General features: G+C 39.9%; 1 protein-coding gene and 1 long non-coding RNA gene across 5 annotated transcripts in view; both read right to left on the bottom strand.

Moving 5' to 3' along the window:
- Positions 1-3,487: 3,487 nt before the first annotated feature.
- Positions 3,488-11,985, bottom strand: LOC140697856 (uncharacterized). Its single transcript, XR_012075229.1, has 3 exons — positions 10,028-11,985; positions 7,493-7,706; positions 3,488-3,711 (listed from the first exon to the last, which is right to left on the bottom strand). It is a non-coding gene; the product is annotated as an uncharacterized lncRNA (long non-coding RNA).
- A 1,861-nt stretch (positions 11,986-13,846) lies between these two features.
- Positions 13,847-21,201, bottom strand: part of LIN28B (lin-28 homolog B) — a 115,795-nt gene continuing 108,440 nt past the window's right edge. For all 4 annotated transcript variants that reach the window (XM_072966293.1, XM_072966296.1, XM_072966292.1 and 1 more), the window contains one exon: positions 13,847-14,389. In XM_072966293.1, coding sequence (XP_072822394.1) covers positions 14,020-14,389 — 370 coding nt within the window. In that variant the 3' untranslated portion in view covers positions 13,847-14,019. The remainder of the gene's footprint in view (positions 14,390-21,201) is intronic.

Genomic DNA, 21,201 nt, shown 5'->3' with positions numbered 1-21,201 from the left:
ACTAAACCCAACTGGCAGGGCCATCTTACACTCCCACAAAAGGAATTAATTCTGTCCTCAGTGAGCCATGTCACCAAGCCCGTCTGGTCCTGAGCCCTGAACATCTCGACGAGCCAGCCTGGGGCAGCTTCCCTGTATGTAGCCTGGACAGTGAGACTGACAGTTTCCATTTGGTCCACTTGGAGGTGTTCTGTGGGCAGGGGTGGGAACAGCTCGCTATGGGGTAAAATCGACAGGACTTGGCTATGGGTCTGTGGGAGTAGAAGCAGTGGTGAGAGAGCGGGGCGTGTCAAAGATCTGGCTGGAGTTACCACTGGTCCCTCTCTGGCGAGGACCAGGTTGGAGTGAAGAGACTGAGTGTGTTTTCTTCATGCTGAGTTAGAGTGGCCTCTGGGACAGTGGAGAGGTGTCAAGTAGGCAGCTGGACACAAAGATCTGGAATTTGGTGGAGGGGTAGGATCTGGGCTGAAGATACAGATTTCTGAGTTGAAGATGGCACTGTGAGCTTGACAGCTTCCCAGTATGTACAAAATCTTCTGATATGTGTGTGTGTGTGTGTGTTGAATGAATATGAGTGAACACAGGGCATGAATATTTCCTTGCTGTTTACCAGGGGCAGATACATCCCCACTGACCTGCGAGCTCCCCCAGCCTCCTTCATTACCCCATCGTGAGGGAATCCCTGTCTCTCCAGCTTGCAGCTAAGCTTTCTGCTTTGCTAACCCGTTCGCCTGCCTGCTGCTTGGTGCAGGTGGGACTCCACAGCACAGGGCCTGCTCCTGGGGACTGCACGCCCTGATGTCTGGGGTGACAGGAGGCAGAGCCAAGTGTGGCCTGAAGGAAGCTAATCCGCCACACTCCTCAGTAAATGAAGCCCCACAACCATCACCCAGCTCTGAGAGGAAGGGGCCTTGAGGGGAAAATGAGTAGTCATTTACCTGCAAATGATGAAAACTTCCAGAGCTGCTCCCATCTGTTGGTGGTTCCACATAATTAGGCGACGTGTCGCAGAGATGGACCGAGGTGAAGCACGTAACCCCCTTGAAGGAGCTCAGACAGGGAGGACTGAGCCTCAGGCCCCAGCCTCCCCCAGGCGGCTGGGCCGCACGTGAAGAAGAACCACCAGATCGCCAGCTGCTCTGAATTCATTTCTCTTCAAAGGGTTTGTTAACTTGGAGCCCCTGCTAAGCTTCCGCAGTGCGCTTCCCCCTCCTTCTGCTCTTCTCACTTGACCTCCTTTAACTCTTCTCCTTATGAGCACTGACATGTTTTGCTTGTAAGAAGAACTACACCATAACGTGACGTGGGAATAATAGCTGTCTACTGAATGCCTACTATGTACCGGAGACGGTTACAGGCATTTCAAATAGATGCTTTCGCATTTTCACCAAAATCCTGGAAGGTGGTGGAGACAACAGCACTGAATCTCAGAAAGGTAGATTTTGCCAAGACAGCCCCGCGAGTGGAAGGGCCGGAGGGGGCCCGGGTCTCAGCCTTTTCTCCAGTCCTCTCAGATAGTGAGCGTGCAGCCTCCGGTGCACGTCTTTTTCTCAGCTTTTTGCCTCAGGTAATCAAGGAGTTTTCATGCTGAAATAGAAAAATATGATCCTTTATATTTTTTAATACAAAAAGTTGTGTATTTTTTTAGGGAGAGACCGTTTTAGAACAGAGAAAAATTAAAATTTGATATTGACCTTTAAAATAATCTGTCAGCTCACATGAAAATGTGGGGACCCAGCTGCATGTTGCCCTAGATTTCTTATCCCTGTTGTCCACCTCGAATCTCCCTCTTAGCCAGAAGCACCCACCTGAAAAAGGAGGCAGAGTCCTTGTTCTTGGACGTGGCTTAGAGGTCAGATAGATGATGCAGTTCCGAACGCTGGCTCTGACCACGTGAGCTTCGGCAAGTTGTTATGCCTTTTAAAGCTGCTGTGTCCTAGCGCATATTCTGCAGCCTTTCCAAGCAGTAGTTGCCATGAAGTACGTGTTTGTTCTCATTTCCTTTCCCATTTTCCTTTAGTGGCCACGTCAGATTCTTAAGGCTTCTGGAATCTCAGTAACCACAGTCCTTGCAAAGATCCAGAGGGTCAGTGCCAGCAGGTCTGAGAGACAGCTTCAGGGCCCCTCCTGCTGACGGCAGAAGCCTCTGCAGGCCGGGGCCCAGCTCACAGGCTGCAGTCTCTCTGGACAGGTTTGGCTGAGCCTCAGAGGGGCACCACTCCTGACTTCTACAAGTGGCCCCTCAAAGCCTGAGGCAGGGCCAGCCCCTGTATGGTGACTGGAAAACACCGGCGTGGGGTTAAGGAGTCTCCAGGAGGCAAGAGAAGGAAGAGCACGGTCAGCTGTGGTCAACAGGCAGCACGCTGTTGTGAACACGCTGTCTCCTTGTTTACCTCCCCACAGTGGGCGCGGGAGAGCTAAGCACAGGTGGGCTGCATATACATGGAGCACGTGATCGGTAAATTCTGATGCCAGAAGGACTGAGAGAAGTTAATCCAGAGAGTAAGGTGAAGAAGTACTCAAAAACTCAGGAGATGTGTATTCCTGACACGGCTTGATTGTAAAGAATGCTACGATGCTGGGCAGCTCACATCTCCTGGGGCCTCAGTTTTATGTGTAAAATGAGGTCAGACCAGGTGAGGGATCTCCTAGTTCTGGTGCTTGTAATTCCCAACATGCGGACTTCTTAAGGGCTGACACATGACCCTCGTGGTCCAAGTGAGTCAGAACTTTATTTTTAGGTTGAGGATAATTAGAGTCTCACCTGCTGTCTTCCTAACCAGGGCGTTCCCGTCCTTGGGCGGTCCTTCGCACAGGCTGCGCTGGTTTGATGTTGTGATGTCCTTATCGTTATCAAGACCCAGAAATCCACTGGGTCTTTCCAAGTGGTCACTGTTTCCTCGTATACCATTTAAAGTGTTTCTCAAAAGTTCTTCTCAAAGCAGTTAGCTTGCTGAAAAACCCCTTCTAGCGCTTCCTGAATGCTGTGGATTGAGGTTTTCCTTTGGAGGGGGCAGAACTGTAGAATATTAGAGCAGATAGGTACATTTCAACTTGTCCAGAAGTTCTCAAATGTGGGCGGACATCAGAATCACCTGGAGGCTCCTGTTAAACCCTAGCTTGCTGGCCCCACCCCCAGAATTTGATTCAGTCCATCTGGGGTAGGACCGTAAAGCTGCACTTCTAGTAAGTTCCCAGATAATGTTGATGCTACCACTAGGGGGACCTCATTTTGAAGTCCCCTTAATGAGTCCAATCCCCTTATTAGCAGATAAAGAAGGTCTGGCTAGGAAAGTTGAGCCCAAGAAAAACTAGTACCCAAGTATCCTCGTTCATACTCCAATGGCTCTCAGTGAAAAAGCAACTTGTGTTTTGTTTTATTTTATTTTTGGCTCTAGGCCAATAGTTTCAAACTTTTAATGGAAGGAGGCACTTAGGCCCAGTTCAAATCTGGCTCCAGTAACTCCACACCCCTAGAACAGTGATTCTTAACCTTGGTTGCATATTAGAGTCAGAGATTCTGAAGAAATTTACCCGGGCATCAGGAGTCTTAAAAGCTCCCCAGGTGATTCAAATAGGTAGTAAATCAGAGAAGCTCTGGTTGGGAGGAAGGTTGGAAACCTTCGCTAGTCCAGGCATCCCACGTATTTGGCTGTAGCTGTGGGCTGGTCCGGACTTTGCAGGCAAAGGCTGTCCTGGTCTTGCTTCCTGCTTTAGGAAACATGAAACAGAACAGTTAGCATGGGGTCTGAAGAGTAAATAGCAGAAGTTATTAGCTATTAGCTAGATTAGGGCATAGGTGGAAACATTTAGACCAAAGCAAATGTAGGCAGTGTTGGTATGTGATGTTTTCCGTGTTTATCAATACTTATCTTTTGGAACATTTATCCTTTTTATTGAGATATAATTGACCTATAACAATATATTACTTTCAAGTGTACAACATAATGGTTTGGTATTTGTATATATTGCAAAATGATCACCAAAATGTCTCCTCAACATCCATCACCACACGTAGTTACACATATTATTTTCTTGTGATGAAAAGCTTTAAGATCTGCTCTCTTAGCAACTTTCAAATATGCAAAACAGTATTGTTAACGATAGTCACCGTGCGGTACATCACAGCTCCACGACTTACTTCTTTTATAACTGGAAGTTTGTACTTTTGACCACTGCTGGTCTGTGATTTTAATACTTTCAACTTCCTAGTGACTATCCTTGGCTCCCTGGAGCTTCGTAAGTAACAGAGTCAGGAAGAAGCCTACTGCCTGGCTCTAATGTTTGGAAGAGTGCCGGGGTGCCGGAAGAGGAAAATTAGATCAGAATTCTGGGGTGTCTTTTCTAGCTCCAAGCCCGGCTGTGTGATCTGAGCCGTTAATGTCATCTCCCTGAGCCCAGTTGTGTGTTTCTTTGTCATCTAGGAATAGTAATATCTGTCGTCTTTACCTCGGAAGGGTTTTGTGAGAACCAAATTTCAAAGCCTATATGAACTATAAAGCACTAGAAAAGTGAAAGCTATTATTATATTAACCAGTGAATATAAATGGAAGCTTAAGATAAAAAAAAATCTCTTCAGTCAGTTACACCTGGGAGTTCTCTTGGACCTTGTATCTAATTCGTCCTTGCTTCTAGGGGCACACATTCAAATCTCAAATCCAGAACACCTGGGTGTGATAGTGTGAGCATTTTAACAAGATAGTTTCTTCTCTGATAAAAGGAGCATGCACAGACTTATTCAGATGTCTAAATGGGAAGAACAACATCAAAGTTTTAAGTAATCAAACCCCAAAAGGGAGTTTTTAAAGTCTCGTATTTCTTATAGATTGAAAGGTGGATGAGGAATTTATGGGGTAGTAATGCATTAAGAGTATTTAATGTATGTAGCATTCAATTCATATAGGGTGTCTGCAGTTCTGAAGTTTCTTATTACAAGAAGGTCTAAAAATACTGGGGTAAAATATTTTATCCAAGACAAGTTACCACTATCAATATCCCTTCAGCATCATGAACTCCATATTGACAGCCTCCTTCTTCTGCATGAGAGCCTATAAACTCATTGATCATAATTACACATTTTTTTCCAGGCAGAAACTTTCCTAAGTTTATCAGTCATATGAAATACTCAAAAATTCAAATATGCGCTGATAGCTAGGAGGCGATGTAAAATTGTTTCGAGTGAGTGAAGAGTGCCCTCTGGTGGTATCATGCATAAATTGAAATGTATCATACTTTGTCTTTAATCCCAGAATGATTAAACTAGTTAGTTTCTTAAAAGTATAAATTCATAAAGAATTTTTACACCTCCAAAGGCTCATTGTACAATGGACTACATTATAACATACTTTTTAATTGTTTTGTGTTATTTAGGTTATCTTTTACAGAAGCCCTAAAGAAAATTCTCGTTGGGACAGTGTTCCATTCAGAAATAATTTGTTAATTAAAAAGAAGCACTGTAGGTTGTTAACATGGCACCTCCAAATGGTATCTCTTGTACAATCTTAACTTGACACTTTTTTTTTTTATTATTGCTTATTTGTTTTGTTTTGGCTTTGAGTGGGGTTGGGCATAGTGTTGGGACATTCAGACGTTGTGATTGGTTTCTGATGGGACTTGTGGAATCTTTGGCAGGTTTTGGGAATAACTATCTGGAATGATCCCGCGTGATCCTAAAGACAGAATATTGGGCCAAATGACATGCCAGCCATTTCCTTCTATGTTAAATTTCCCCAGCAATCTGATACATTTCCCCATTAACACTGTGCAGTGTTAACAAATAAAAGGAAAACACAAACCTAAGGAAAGAGACTGAGCACTGGCCGGTGTCCAGAATCTTCTACAACAGCTGCTCACACTTCAGCCCCTCCTTTGTGTTTTTCAAATTTTCTACCATCAGAAAGTTTATTATGGTCGTAATTAGGTTTTATTATTATTGTTTTAAATGGATTGCTCTGGATGAGTGGCAGAAGCTGGTTTAACACAGGACTGGTAAAGGAATATCAGGGCTAGCTAATGAAAGTTATTTGTACAGAATTAACTTCATGAAGAAATGAGAGCATTTGAAGAACTGATGTGGAGATAACTGTAGCGGCTTGACTATGAAACATGATGCTATAAATGAAAGAAGTGATAGATGGGACTTGAAATATCTGACGTGCCAGTAGGGAGGCCACTCTCCTAGAGGAAAATGTGGAAAACAGTAAGAAAGGACATGTCAATAATACCTGTATTTGAACTAAGTCAAATGTAAATATAGTTTGAGTCTTAAGTTTGAAATTGGCTTTCCTTATACTCTGACTTTGCAACATTGCTGCTACTCTAGTAGTTAGGTGTGAGTCCAATTTTCTGCCAAAAGAGCAGAATGAGCCGTGTAATTTGGGTGTCAGCAAAACCCCCCAAGGTTAGACTTGGTACTTTAAAGGATTTTTACAAACTGCAGCCGGCAGATAGCTCCAGGTGTTAGGCAGCTCAGAAATTAACTAAAAATTGAGGCCCTTCACCTTGAGAAAAACGATTTATATCTTCAAGAAACTCTGATTAATTTTAGAGACAAAGTACACATACATGTGCCCTAAAGACAGGGAAACTTTTTACTGGAAATATTGTGCTAAGAAACGTGCCTGATATGCAACCTCAGAAACGTTTTTCATTTTCCAGGACCCCTAAGACCACTTCAGAAAGAGAGAGTGTGTGTGTGTGAGAGAGAGGATTACAAAGAGTAACATACACTTATTTCTAAATTGAAAGTGAAATTTTACTTGAATAACAGTAAAAGCATTTCTTTTAAGTTTCAATTGTTTCTAGAAAGCAAAGCAGAGCAGAGAACCCATAGAAAGAGTTTTTAAGGGAAAAAAATCAATTTCATGAAAATAACAAGAAAACAGGAGTGGGATCTATTCACAAAATGGTAGATTGTCAGATAAGTAACTTTTTTTAATTTAGCAGCCTGGAGCAACATATTTGTATAAAGGCTCTGACAAAAAAAGCTTATTCTACAAGAGGGGCAGACTTGGGTAGGTGGGTCAAATACAGGGCTCTGTAGACACATAAGGAGAGCTAGGATTCTGGGCCTTCCTGTTCTTTTGAATGGATATCCTTATGTTTGCTCTCTATTACGAAAAAGACAAGAAACATTAATTACACAAGCCTGTATTTCAGTTGTCAAATTCTCCCATCATCTTAACACTGTAACTTCTTTCCCCAGTGTAGCTCTCTGGAGGGGATGTATGTGGTGAACTGTGTCTCCAAACCAGCATGTGGGTGTGCCAGCACAATGCGCTTGGGTATTTCTAAATGTTTTTAAAAATTCAGACCACCCGAAGCCGCAGCTTTTCAATGATCATCTGGGGAGTTCCATTAAAATACCACAATTATCCTTGTATCCCCCCAGAATGACCACTTACAGAGCAACCAAAAGGAGTGGTGAGAAGCCTTTCCCCCACGCTCCTTCATGAAAGTAGTCCCATACTTAGGTCCTCTTCTAGAACCTTACCTCTCTCTCCACTGGTTCTGTTCTCTCTGGCTTCAAACACATGCTCAGTATCCCTGAAGAGTAAATGACAAGGTCACGAGAAGATGCTACTAAAGGGATGGAAGCCGAGGGTTGCTTCTCCCTGATATTAGGATTGGTCTGTCTTGTCTGCCTGTTTTATTGTCCGATTCACTGGGTTTCAAACCCACAATGAGATATTGGGAAAGATATCCACCTTCAGGAAGAAAAGCAGAGAGTAGAAGTTCAACAGGACTTCCAGCTACCTTGTTAGCAAGAAAGCTGGGAGGCAAGATAACATGGCAATAACTTTGTTAAGGAAGCAACTTTATCATCATTGTAATCACTTTGGTAACATTTGTAGCTTTTCTGCATTCATTATTTTGCTATTTTGTCTATTTTTCCAGTAATGAAATAAAATGAAACATTAGACAAAAAAGCAGTCTTCTTTCACCTTGAAAAATTAACTCTTACCTTTTCCAGTTGTTGTGTAACGTTTATCCTCCCTATCACTCTCATGCCAAACAAGTGGTGCAGACTCTGCTATTTATTTTTTTTTTAAAAACCTCTGTGATTTGGTTTCACCCAAATCGCACCATTAGAATTTTCCTGTTCATCAATCTGGATACTTTCTATTGACCTGTCTTCCCATTGACTAATCTGTTGCTTTTCACCTGCTGTTAAAACTTACCTGTTGAACTCATTTTCGGTTATTATAATTTTTGGTTCTAAAATTTTTTTGACTTCTGTGTCTTCTCCATTTAAAGTCCTTGTATGGTAACTTCAATATCTGAGTCACCTGAGTGTTTTTATGTGTTCCCAGACAATTGGTCCTCTTTATTAGCATGCTTCATCCTTTTTGATTGGATGCTGAACACTGTAGATGAAAATCTGTAACATCTGGGTGATGTCACCTTCTAAGGAGGGGTAAGCTTTCCTTTGGTAGGTAGGTAGTGTACCAGCTGGTCACCTTGGTCCCATCCAGTGTTAATTTTAGGCTTTGTCAGGGCTGGTCTGTTTCATTTTGTCCTTTTCCTAGTCTATAGTCTATAGTCTATGGGCAAGACCCTTATTCTTATGTTTAGCCCTTCTGGGACCCAGACAAAGAGCTCAAGTGTTTATCAAGGCCCATCTACCTCTGAGACTTCAAATTCCATCTCTCTCCAGCAAAGATGGCTACAGAAATTTATCTGCAACCCCTCTTAGCCTCCCAGTCAGGGGCTACACTAGGATGAAGAAAGGATGGTGTCGAGGGCAAGGCACCACTCTGAAAGTGAACACCTCCTTAAATTTTACACCCAAGCACCTCTTTTGCCTTGCCATGGCTGTGGCTCTGCTTTCAGCTGCTGTTTTCTGTTGAGTCTTCAGATTCAGTCAATGACTTGAAAGGAATCTATATGGAGATTTGGGGGCTCCCTTCTTTGTGAGCCCTGGGGCTTGTCCCTCAACTTTCTGTTCTCTGGCAGCCCTGAATTTGTTTCCTCAGTGGTGGTAAGACCACCACTTCCTGGGTGGGTTCTTCCACCCTGGGGCACCTCTGGGAACAGGAAGTGACCACAGGGTAAAAGCTTGGGGCAAATGTTCTCACCGCTCATGCTTTTCCCTTTGCAGAGCTGGAAGTCCCTCACGTTCCTGGCTGCACTGGCGGCCCTCCACTACATTCAAAAAGCTGTTTTTCATACTCTGTCCCACCAAATTAATCTCTTTACTGATTGACTGAACATGCACTGTTTAGTTTCAACTCTGGCCTTTTGTTTATGCTGTTTCTTGTCCTGGATTCTCCTCTTTACAACCCCAACCACGCCCATCCTTCCTGCCCCACTGAATCTCACTTCCTCAAACCACACGTGCACTTACCAAAAATGTTGTTCTCGAACAATTTTTATTGCTATGACAAAACACTGCATGATGTTAAGAGAAAAGTGTAAAGTTGCAAAGCACATATAATTTAAACAAATCATGAAAAATCTCCAAAACTCATCATAAATGCCAATGTTATATGTTTTATTTTTAATCAAGTAATTTCTTTAAACCTCAAAATATCCATAATTGACAGACATTAGGCATGAAATGAGATTATAAAATCCACGGTCCGCAGAAAGGCAAACAGTACTTTTAGTCCGTCAAGACGACTCTACAAGAGTGAAATGCCATCCCGAACACCTACGCCTTTTTTGTCCTTTAAAAACATACAGTTCAAGTGTTTTATTTTCACTTGTAAACAACATGAGCCAAAATGGACAATGAGGTAATCTAAATACTACTAAGGATAATTTTAAAACACTAGATAAAACACCATATTAAAGACATATAGAAATCAGTGTTCACTTTGGTCTCTATTATGGTTAAACCTGTTAATACCCAAAAGCAACACAGACTGATTAAAGCCCGCTGGCGGTGGGTGCCAGTGGTTGGTAGATGTAAGTAATTCAAGAGGTAGTCAACACCATCATTTTCAAGCTGGTAACTAACTCTCACAAGGGTGAAGCCACAGATGCATTAAATGTCGTAACAGTTTCTCACAGTACGGTACTTTACCATGACATTGCAGCTCTGTTCCAAACAGACAATTTAAAAGCGATTCAGAGGTCAACCTCTCACTCTAACTGAACAACTATGAGACAGATCACAGGAACCACCACATCCGAAAGAGGCTGTTGACAGCGATGTAAGACAGAACTTGATGCTTTTAACAAGTTGTTCTTCCCTAAAACAAATAAATCTCATTAAGACATCTAGAGAATTAAAGTCATGCAGCTGCACTTGTACATACTTTCCCAAATTCCATAACCAAAGGGGAAACACACATATATATTTTATGATAAACATTTCTTAGAGAAAACAGATAAATTAATTTAAATTAACTTTAAGACTTAATGAGATTTCCCATGTCCTGTATAATTCATCTTACAGTGAATGTTACAACGTCTATTAACACTTATGGGCTTCTATTCACAAACTAAATACAGCTAGCAGTAACTGCGGGCCACAGTGGTGCAAAATAAAACTGGGCCAGAATATGAAAAAAAAAATACCGGCAATAAAAACATCCTATATCTGTAGATGGACCGATGCTAATAACATGATGTTTCTTGATCTTTTCCCCTACATTGCACGCCAAACTTCCAAGTTATAAGCAGGTAAAAATCTTTCTAAATCTTTCAACTGTAAAAATACATCCAAAGTCTTCTAGTAAAGACTAGAAATGTAAGTACAAAAATGTTTCTACTATAATCCGCCATGTAGCAGTGAATAGCTCACAGGGCTAAGAGATCGGTAGTGCATCTTTCTTAGGAATCACATTTGTGTTGACGTTGAGGGGTGAGGTCAAGGGGCAACTCATTCACAGACCTCTTGCCCAACCCCTTAGCAACTCCTGTAAACTGATGCTTCATGCAGACCCTACCGCTCAGTAGCTAGAAATGGCATTGCACATTCACTCCGTGTTCACTCCTTGGCAGCCAGTGCTAGTTAATTATGTGCCTGGGGCAATTACGCTGCGGTACGCTTGGCCTCAGGGCAGCATAGACAGGAATGAAGCAGATTGGCATCTTTTATACTTTTGCCCAGCACACACACACACTCACACACCAACCTCTCTTCCCGACCTTTTCCCACTACCGACCTCTGGGCAAAGCAGCTATTTCCAAGATTGCTTGTATGTTCTGTTTTGCTTCAGTGGAAGAGTCCCCATAAGTCTTTAAACTAAATCCATGACAACATTTAAGGAAATGCTTGGAGACTTGGCTCACTAAATGAGATGCATGATTATTCACAAGTGTTTGTCAGAAACATGCAGTTGTGAGTTGCTATCTATAATATAGATTAAAAGGTTCTGTACCAGAGAATTATCAGCCACTGTGAGGCTGGAGCAGCATAGAGGTGTGCTATGCATCAATAATGAGGTAGCCTTTTGCTGTAAACAGAGTAATATCTCACCCATGTAAATGGACACTGTGCTTACATCAGTGACATTCACATATGCAAGGAGCTCAGGAAGTCTCCTTTAGAGTACTTTTCACGTGAAACAAAAATAGGAGAACTGATATCTGGTATTTGGAAATTTTGATCTATGTCAAAACTCAGAGGTAGTTACTACTATCGTCAGTACATAACACTTATATAAAGGTCTGAGTTATTCGGTTTGTTTTGAGTAAGCAGGACTGTAGACTATTCTGTAAAGAAACGACAACAATATTAATATGGTATGTTCCCTGAGCAAAGTTCTTTGTCCTGAGTATGTTATGTAATAGTGATAATATTCTTATATAAAAAATAAACCCCAAATTTTAACCATAAGATAGGTTTGGTATGTGCTCTTAGTTCAGTCTGGTAAGATGCCTAAAATGATTTCAAATTGCACCCATAAGGTCCAGTTACAGTTTCTTTCTTCCTTTTTTTTTTAAACCATGATCTCAGCTCTGAACTGTTCCTATGTAAACAGGGAATGTCCAATTCTCAAGTCCATAATTTCCTATTTCTAATAAGGTCCAAGGAACTTTGGTTTGAATTTTCAAAGTGACGTCTTATGTTTTGCATTTTTACTGTTAACCTGCTTATTACACCTGCTAAAAATTAAGCAATGCCACTTTGATTTGTCTACATAATTTAAATAAGCTTACAATCCTCACATAAGGCAAGGAAGTACTTCTCTATAGCTATTTATCACATTCAATATCGTCAAAGGTAAGCTCTGCATCACAGCACACTGACACTTCAGTACATCCCATGGAGATTCTCACAAACACTGTCAACTCAAGCTGAGCTGGGAAGGACCGCGGCCCAGCCTGAGGCACGCTCTCCCTATGCGTGGCTTGCTTGCAGAAATGGTGGCAACCGTAGAAGCCTCCCTCTGGCAGGACACATCGGGGAGGGATCAGAAACTGTTCAGCAGAATGTGTCTCACTTGAATCATGCTATTTTCTTTTTCTGATTATCTGAGCTTACACCAACAGGCTCATACAAAACTATACTTATTGCCAATGTTAATAAGCATTGTCACTGATCGGTACCTTCTTGGAGATGTTTCCGAAATTTATCCCTAACATCTAGAACCAGGATGACACTAAGATGATTTTTTTTTTAATGACTGAAACCTAACGGGACCAATACCATGACTGGCTCCCAGGCAGATTTTTTCAATATGACGGAGGACCATCCTGAGAGGTTATCTCTGCCCCATCACTGAATGTTCTTCCTGAATCTACCATCTAGGGCCCTTTAGTATGAGTCACAAGGAAATTTCCAGAAGATTCAACTGTATTGTATAAAAGACTTCTAGCTCTCTGGTTGGAGAGGTCTGGGTACCTCTTGGCCCAGGCTCATCACGCTAGTTGCCTGCCACCAAACACTGCACTTCATGTTATTCAAGGTCATACATATTGGGCAATTGTGAGCATTCACTTCATTTTCCTTCTCAACCCTGGCACTTTACAAATATCTGTGCTGTGTTGTTTGTGTATTTTAGAAACAAGTCAGGTAACTCTCCAGGGGGAGTAAAAACAGCCACTGAAAATATACACCAAACAATTGGAGTTCTCCTCCAAGGTCTTCAGTAGTAAACAAGGAGGCCCCTGCTCGAAGTGATGGTCAGAAGGATTGACTCAGTCAAGGGAAGCTGCTGTTGCCACAGTCCCTTAAAAACCTCACAACAGGTAAAAGATTATAATGAGCTGGTATCAAAATACCATTGAGAACAATCAAGTCACTACATTTATACATTGCCCTCCCCTTCATTTCTCTTAATAGGCATCTAATTTACAGTCAAAACACATGAATTAAAAACATTGAAATATCAGCACAGAAATTACACATTCATTGTCTTTTCTGGAGTTATGTATCCCAGATTCAAAAAAGTTTATGGCAGTCAGAGGCATATGGAATTAAGGTACTGCCTTCAAAGGGGTTGGGGGGGTGGACACACTGTACGGATATCAAGAAAAAGAGGCAATCCCAAATTCGGGAGAACTGGTGTCTTAAAAATCTTTAGTACCATATGATTGGCAGCTCTGAGATTTGAAGTATCCTTTGGTTCACACAAAAGGTAACAGTCATTTTTTTTCCTTAATGTAATATAAAGGGAATGGTATTTCAAGAAAACTTCAGGGGGTATTTTCAAAACCATCTAAAATACTTCACGTGGGTTTTCAGTTCTTGGGGATGTCCAGCTCTGTGAGTGTGGGTGTGTGCTTAATAGCTCTATACACACATACATAAAGACAAGCCCTCTTTATACATGTGTCTACATTCTCTCTAAAATCCTCCTACACACACACACTCAGGCTCTCCCCCTCTCACACCTGCACATACAGATACTCATAGCATCTCATTTTCTGCGAGTAACGTGAAAACAGGACACCCTGCTCAAAGGTCATTTGCTTAGAGTGATTTGTCTGTTTACAGAAATTCACAGTTCCTCAACAGTAGTTAAAATCCCAGGTCAGCTGCTGTTTGTGAAATACTGTTCCCCTGTACTTGCATGAGGTAGACTTCCCAACTGGGGAGAGAAAAGGATGCGTTAAGGAGAAGGGTTATGTCTTTTTCCTCTTTTGAACGGAAGGCCCCTTTTTGCTTTGTTCTTCTGGTGCCGCAAGTGGCTTGGTGGACGAAGCGTCTTGGGGGGACCTGCCTGCCCACTCCGAGGTCTCGGACCTTGCCTCCTGCGGAAACGGTGGAGACGCGCAGCCGTGCCCTCCCCCCAGCTCTCGAGGGAAGGTCGAGGCGCACGGCTGGGACTCCGCCTCCTGTCTTCCCTGAGAACCGGGGGGCAGCTGCGCCACGCCTTTGTGCGGGCAGTTCGCCACCATGTGCGTGATGCTCTGACAGCAATGGCACTTCTTTGGCTGAGGAGGTAGACTACATTCCTTAGCATGATGATCAAGCCCACCACAGTTGTAGCATCTGCAACAAGAATAATGAACACATCTTGAGGAGGGCACTATCATAAGATGCTTGGCAGAAAATAAAAAGAAAAATACCATATATCATTTATATGTGAAATCTAAAAAAAAAAATGAGACAAATGAACTTAATTTACAAAACAGAGACAGACTCAGACACAGAAAATAAACTTGTGGTTACCAGGGGAGAAAGGGGGGGATGGAGGGATAAATTGGGAGTTCAGGATTTGCAGATACTAATTACAATATATAAAAAAGATAAACAGCAAGGTCCTACTGTACAGCACAGGGAACTATATTCAATACCTTCTAATAGCCTATAATGAAAACGAGTATGAAAAGGAATATATATGTATAACTGAATTACTATGCTGTACCCCAGAAATTAACACATTGTAAACCAACTATACTGCAAAAATAATTAAACTAAAAAAAACCCTAAAATACACCAAATGTCAATGAGGGCAGCTTATTTTAATACGCCTTCCTAATAAGTATTAATGCTACTTAAAATATATTGCTTCAAAGATTATCATTACCAAACTGCTCCAGCAAAATTCTAACACTTGTAAAGTCAATGAAAAGCAAGAATACTAAAGCATGAAAGACTCATCACTCCAGAGAAATGATTCGACAGTGAGGTTATTGTAAAGGACGTTTAATCCACTAGAGGGCAGCCACGTTCAGCAAAAAAAAAAAACCCCAAAAACACAACCACCAGCAAGCTTTAAAAAGATAGCTAAAAAACACAGCTGTTGACTTAATATGCAATGCCAATTCAACCAGCAATTGGGAAAATTACAGACCAAATTAAATTTTATGAGTTTAACATTTCTTTGGGTATTAATTATTTTGGCTGTGGAAACCAGTAAACTGGAAGAGTTTTTTTCTCTTCGTACACATTAGTGCAGTGAAATCTGATAAATAAGAAAATCAGACATCTATCGAAAATGATACATGGGGAATTACCAAGTAATTTTAGAGCACAACAGAAAGTATCTGAATCAGAAGAATACTATAAAAGAAAGCTTCTAGATACTTAGATTGGATTAGTAAAATTTGATGCTAGTTCGGTGACAGGAAAAACTTCTTTCTGTAAGAAGTTAGTTTTCCTTTAGCGGTAAATTCTTCTAAATTGAAATAAATATAAATCCATCCTTAATTAATATTTGAATGCACACTGGGGCACAGCTTGTACTATATGTTAGGAATTTTGACTTAGCTTCTAAAAGCTGAGAAATTATTCGGAAGATATATTTGCTCAATTTTAATCAGATTTTCTTTCCTTTAAAATTTTATATTAACAAACAATAAAATATAATAAAGTGGAGGAAATAAAATTTTATATTTACAAAGATTCTAATCTACTTGATTTTTTTTGCTTATTGATTTGTCTCCAAATGAAATGTTTTAAGGGTTTCCTATTTTAAATTTATTTTCCAAATACACTTATGACTTCATAATTCTCACTATGAAATACACACAATAGGTCACGACACTTTTTAAAACATGATAGCAAAATAGGTAACTATCTTGAGAATCAGCTTAAGGCCACATGACAAAATAATTAATTATATTAATTATCTGTGTGTGTGTGTGAGACTAGCAAGCTTATATAGCAAGCAGATACTACCATATATTTCAAAGACAAGCTACTCGTAACCCACTGGGAAGTATATGCAGGATACTTAGAATTTTATCTTCTGGGATAACTATAAGCTAATTTTTCTTACGTGGCAAAAACTAGGATAACTACCGCCTGCTTCTCTAGTTATCAATATTACCTTACAGATTTTAGAATGATGGACTCACAAGAATAATGGGCTTTTTTACTTTGCAGTAATCAACAAGTATTTATGTCAGGAAAAAAAGAAAGCATCAGATTTTCAAAAATTAAAGTGAAAAATCACGAAATCTCTTTTCAGGATTAAACTATTATATAATCACACGCCTTAATATAATAAATTAATGAAACAATATTACAATGCAGTTTCAATACTGTTTCAGCCATGTGTTCTAAGAGATAATGCAAAATTAAAGAATAATAAAAATTATGATTAATACTTGAAATTCAGGTCCCCTAAAAACACTCAAAAATGGCATCTTTAAAAAGTATTTAACCCTATTACTTATAATAATGTTTTCCCACATATTTCTCTTCTATAATGGATAAACGAATTCTTAAATTAAATTTGCTCATCTATAAAATATCTTCTTTTGAATTAAATTCACTTCCTTGAGGATAACATCCACTCAAGGGCTCATTTCTGAAGAGAGAGAAAAATAGGTTAAAGGCTTGAGTAATAGAGGCAGCTCTCCTGCGGACATGTCAATTTCGTCAGTCACTTTGGTATCCAATTTAGGGACCCATTTGCCCACTCATCTACCAAGGGCCTGATGTCAGGATTCCATTTTTACAAATGGGGTCTTCCATCATACTGTGTGTGTGCATTTACCATTACATTTGGCTTTTAAAAGTTATTGTTAAGGATACTATGTAATTTTGGTTTCCTTGCATTTTGATCTGCATAGTTAATTCACTTCCTGAGCTTTTCAGATTCATGCTATCATTAGGCCAGACTGTTCTGCACTGAAAAGATTTGCATTCAGTGTAAATGTGTTTAGCCTTAAAAGGGGAGGAGGGGTATGTATTCTCCTCTTCTATTTAATCATTCAATGCCAGTCACTAAGAGTGCAGATCACACCCCATTATGAAACCCCTTCCTTCCCAAGGGACTGACACCAAAATGGAAATATTCAGCTACCTTTCGTCTCACAAGTGATTATCACACCACATACTCCTTGTATACAGAGCTCTACATGGTACTAGTCTCCTTTGTTCACCCTCCACACCTCTCCAAGTCAGCTTGCTTTTTTTTAATTTGAATGATTTTATGTTGTGATGCGAGCATTAAAACAGGTCCCAAAAATAATTTTTAAAAACTGGGCTGACACACACAGGTAAAGAGCCAGCTCTGTTTGACTAAAAGTGCAATGGAAAAAAATTTATCATAAGTGCTTCTAAGTATTTGAAAGTGTTAACCTAGTAAGAATATATATGGAAACAAATCTATATTCTGGGGGGTTAGATGGAGGCATTAGGGATGAGGACACAGTGATCTGTAAGCTTCTCAAAAGGAAGGAAACAATGAAAGAACAGTAAGTAAAGCAGTGCCAGAGAGAGAGAATAGAGTCGGAAAAGTGCAGGTGACGGGGCAGGAAGGAGGCATGAACACAGGAAAGGGTACGTAAACATCCCCGGGAAAGACAGATGAAAGGATCAATAAAATTTCCAAATGGGAGGCCAGAGAGGTAAAGAAAAATCACAGATTGGAAAGAATTTGAGAAACTAATTTGGAGAAACAACAACTGATTCTTTGAAGAGATTGTTTATCACTGTTAACCCTGATAGAAGAGATTGTTTATCACTGTTAACCCTGATACAGTCCAACTAAAATCCATAAATGATGCTGATGATATTCATCAAGTCAACAGTTTTTGATTTTACTAAGTCTAAACACTTGTCATCTAATTCAGTTGTGTGTCAGTCATCCCAAGACCCAGTGCTGGGATGTGCTGGATCCCAGTCTGGAGGTGGGAGGGAGGTGCCGGGAGGAAATGCCATCAGAGAACCCAAGAGAGCAGACGAGAAGCAGAAGGTCCAGAGTGGTTTTTCGTGGAAGCAACCTGCCCACCCTGTACCTACTGAGGGTAAGAGACAGATTCTTACGCCCGCCTTCCTGAAGGCTTCACTTTGTTCTCAGAGCTTTTAAACCATCTAAATTTACACTGGGTATAGTTTACTCACTCCACAGGGTCTGCCCCAAGATACCAAGAGGAGAGTCAGAACACGGTGATGAACCAGAGCTGTAAACAGCAGCAGTGCAATGATTTTCTCTATCAAAGCAACCTATTCTTCATGGGAATTTGTTTCTTTTGTTAGTCTTATATCCAAACTCCTAAGGCTGTAAGCCAATTAAACAATAAAACATTTTAATAGAGTTCATTTTTATATATTTTTCCTAAGTATAGTGGTAAAGATATTGTTTTCAAAAATATTGGGAAGTAGGTTCTACAATATCAACACTGTGTTGATGAGAAAAATGTGAGCCTCAGAGAGTTTACACGGAAGGAAATTTTAATTGAAAATAATAAATTTCACTTGCATTTTCATTATATAAAAACATTATACACAATAATATTCATGTACATTTTATTATATGTAAGTCTAAAAAATACAGGGTCCTGAATTTAAAACACAGACACATAGACTTTTCTTGAGATTTGGGTTACTGTTCTGTCACTATGCTGTGGGGAAGTGAGCGATCCCAACTATAAAATGAAAGGCTGCAACTAGTCCAGTCCAGACTTCTCACTGCCAACGCCCAGTTTTATTTCCATTCTTCTTGTACTTTATATGTTAAAAATTGTTGTCTTAAAAAATCAGTAAATCACTTTTCCATTCTCCTTAAATGTAGGCTTAAGACTACAAATCGAAACTTCAGGTTGACATGCTGTAATCAAAGCTATCAAACTGATTCAATGAAATTCCAGTCAAAATAAAGAAAATAAATTCCAGTCATCTTAGTTATTATTAGCCCATGAAGTCACATTGTGATGTGAACAATTTATTTAGGTCTTGAAATAAATATTGCAATGAGATTCTGTTGGCTGGAGCAAATGTAAATTGCTCTTGGAGGGAAACTTGATAGCATTTTTCAAAATACTAATATACATACTCTCTGACCCAGCAACTCTAATAATTTGCCCTACAGAAATATTCACTGAAAAGCATAATGTTTTGGGTACTAAAACTTAACTAGAATGTTGTCCATATTGGTAAAAAACAGAAAAATTAAATGAAAATAATGCCAAAAACAGTAATACCTATCATCAAAACCAAGAAGTCTGGCTACAGTCTTTGCTCTTTACCACTGAGCTACCAATATGTAAAACTGAAGAAGAAATTAAAGCCCACATATACTGAGAAATACTCTATAGCCATTAAAAGGAGTGAAGTAAAAGAATGTATTTTTTAAATGAGGTACCTTTAAAATTATTGACACGGAAAGATCTCTAAGACAAATTAAGTGAAAAAAGCAAACCACGGTATAATACATAAATACAGTATAATCCCATTTATGTTTCAAAAACACTATACATGATTCTAAGTAATTGTTTGCAGTTTTAAATATGTGGGAAACCACTGGAAGGATAAACAGGACATTAACTGGTTACACCTGGAGAGAACAGAGGTAAAGGTGAAGGAGGATGTTTGTTCAGTTTTACTCTACAAATTCTTGTGTACTTTCTTTCTTAAATAACAAAAAATTTATATATTGTATAATTGAAAAAAGAAGAGCAATAATAAAGTTGCACCTCCACTTTGTAATTTGACTTTCATTATCACTGTCAGATGACTGACAGTGAATCTGTATACCAGCAATTCTAGAATCATCTTGGAAGCTTTCCAAAAAATACTTATGCCTGGGCCCTACTCCAGACCATTAAATCAGGATCTTTGAGCCCCAGGCAGCAGTACTTTTTTTTTTTTTTAAAGAAAGCTTCCCAGTTGAGAGTGAGCAGCTACTTGATACCCACAGCTGCAGACAAATCTGAGTTTAGCACTGACAACCTCACCAAGAAAGCACTCCATAATCCCAACCATAAGGAATGTGGTTCAAAGCAGGATACTGAATACTCTGCAGACACTGTTTCAATAGTTCATCCATGTCTCAAAAGGAAGAAGGAAGGAAGGGAAAAAGGAAGGGAGGGAGGGAGAAAAAAAAGGTGTATATGGGTCTAATTTCTTTACTGCGAACTAAAAATGATTCCCTGAAACTTCTGGCCATAATAGCACAGAAGCCCACAACTTTTTAACATCACTGATCCCTGCTTATTTTGGAAGGAGAACATTGCAAAAACCTACTGAGTTTAGTTTCACAAGTAGTTTCTCTGTTTCTGAGGCCATTACTCAATTCTTAGTTCATCAATCAAGGATGGGTTCAATGTATAGGCACCCATGTCATCAAAACGGGTGATAATTTACAGCTCTTGAATCAATTGCCCCTTTCTCTAAACTTCACTATCATTACCAATTAACATTTATTGATTTCCCATAATAACCCTTTTAATTCTCCACCTTCTGTTGCCTGCATCTAAAATAATTCTCAAAAGCATATAAACTTCTTTACTATAGATACTCCTGCAAACATTTCTAATAGCCAAATTCTGTTGACTATTACATAGAAAGTGAATATAGATATAATAAAAAGATCTCTGCTTCTTATAAAGTCTTTTACCCACAGAACTTTTTAATTTAATATTTAAACTACATTTCACCTAGAAGAGTGCTATCGATGAAGGTGCTACTGCTCACTCTGTTTTCTAAGCTTAGGAAAAACAAAGTGCATAATAGATGGTTTAAAACCTGCTATATTAGTTCGACTATCCTAAGGATAGGTTTTTAATATTATTTTTAAAAAGCAAAACTTAGTATAATTGCCATTCAGTTCTTTCTGGTAATAAACGGTAGATGTTTAGATGGCTCTGCATTGCCTAGTTTTAGTTATAGTAAGCCAGGATCAGTCTTTTGTGAATGGAACTAATGTGAACTCAAAACTACAAAACTGCTGGCAGTGGAAATGAACACTCCATGTCTCCTCTAGAGCTCAGGGTTCAGACCATGTACTCAACTGTTCTGGAGTTTGCACTGAGTTCAAGGGGTATTTTTTTTTTACTTACCAACTGCTGTTCTAACCTCTTTTACCATCTGGTTCTATGAAAAGCAGTTATCTAGATATCTGGCCTACT

The sequence above is a fragment of the Vicugna pacos genome, chromosome 8 (assembly GCF_048564905.1).
Source record: "Vicugna pacos chromosome 8, VicPac4, whole genome shotgun sequence".
NCBI classification, from domain to species: Eukaryota; Metazoa; Chordata; class Mammalia; order Artiodactyla; family Camelidae; genus Vicugna; species Vicugna pacos.
Note: the sequence above shows the minus strand (reverse complement) of the source record. Positions and strands in the feature narration are given on the sequence as shown.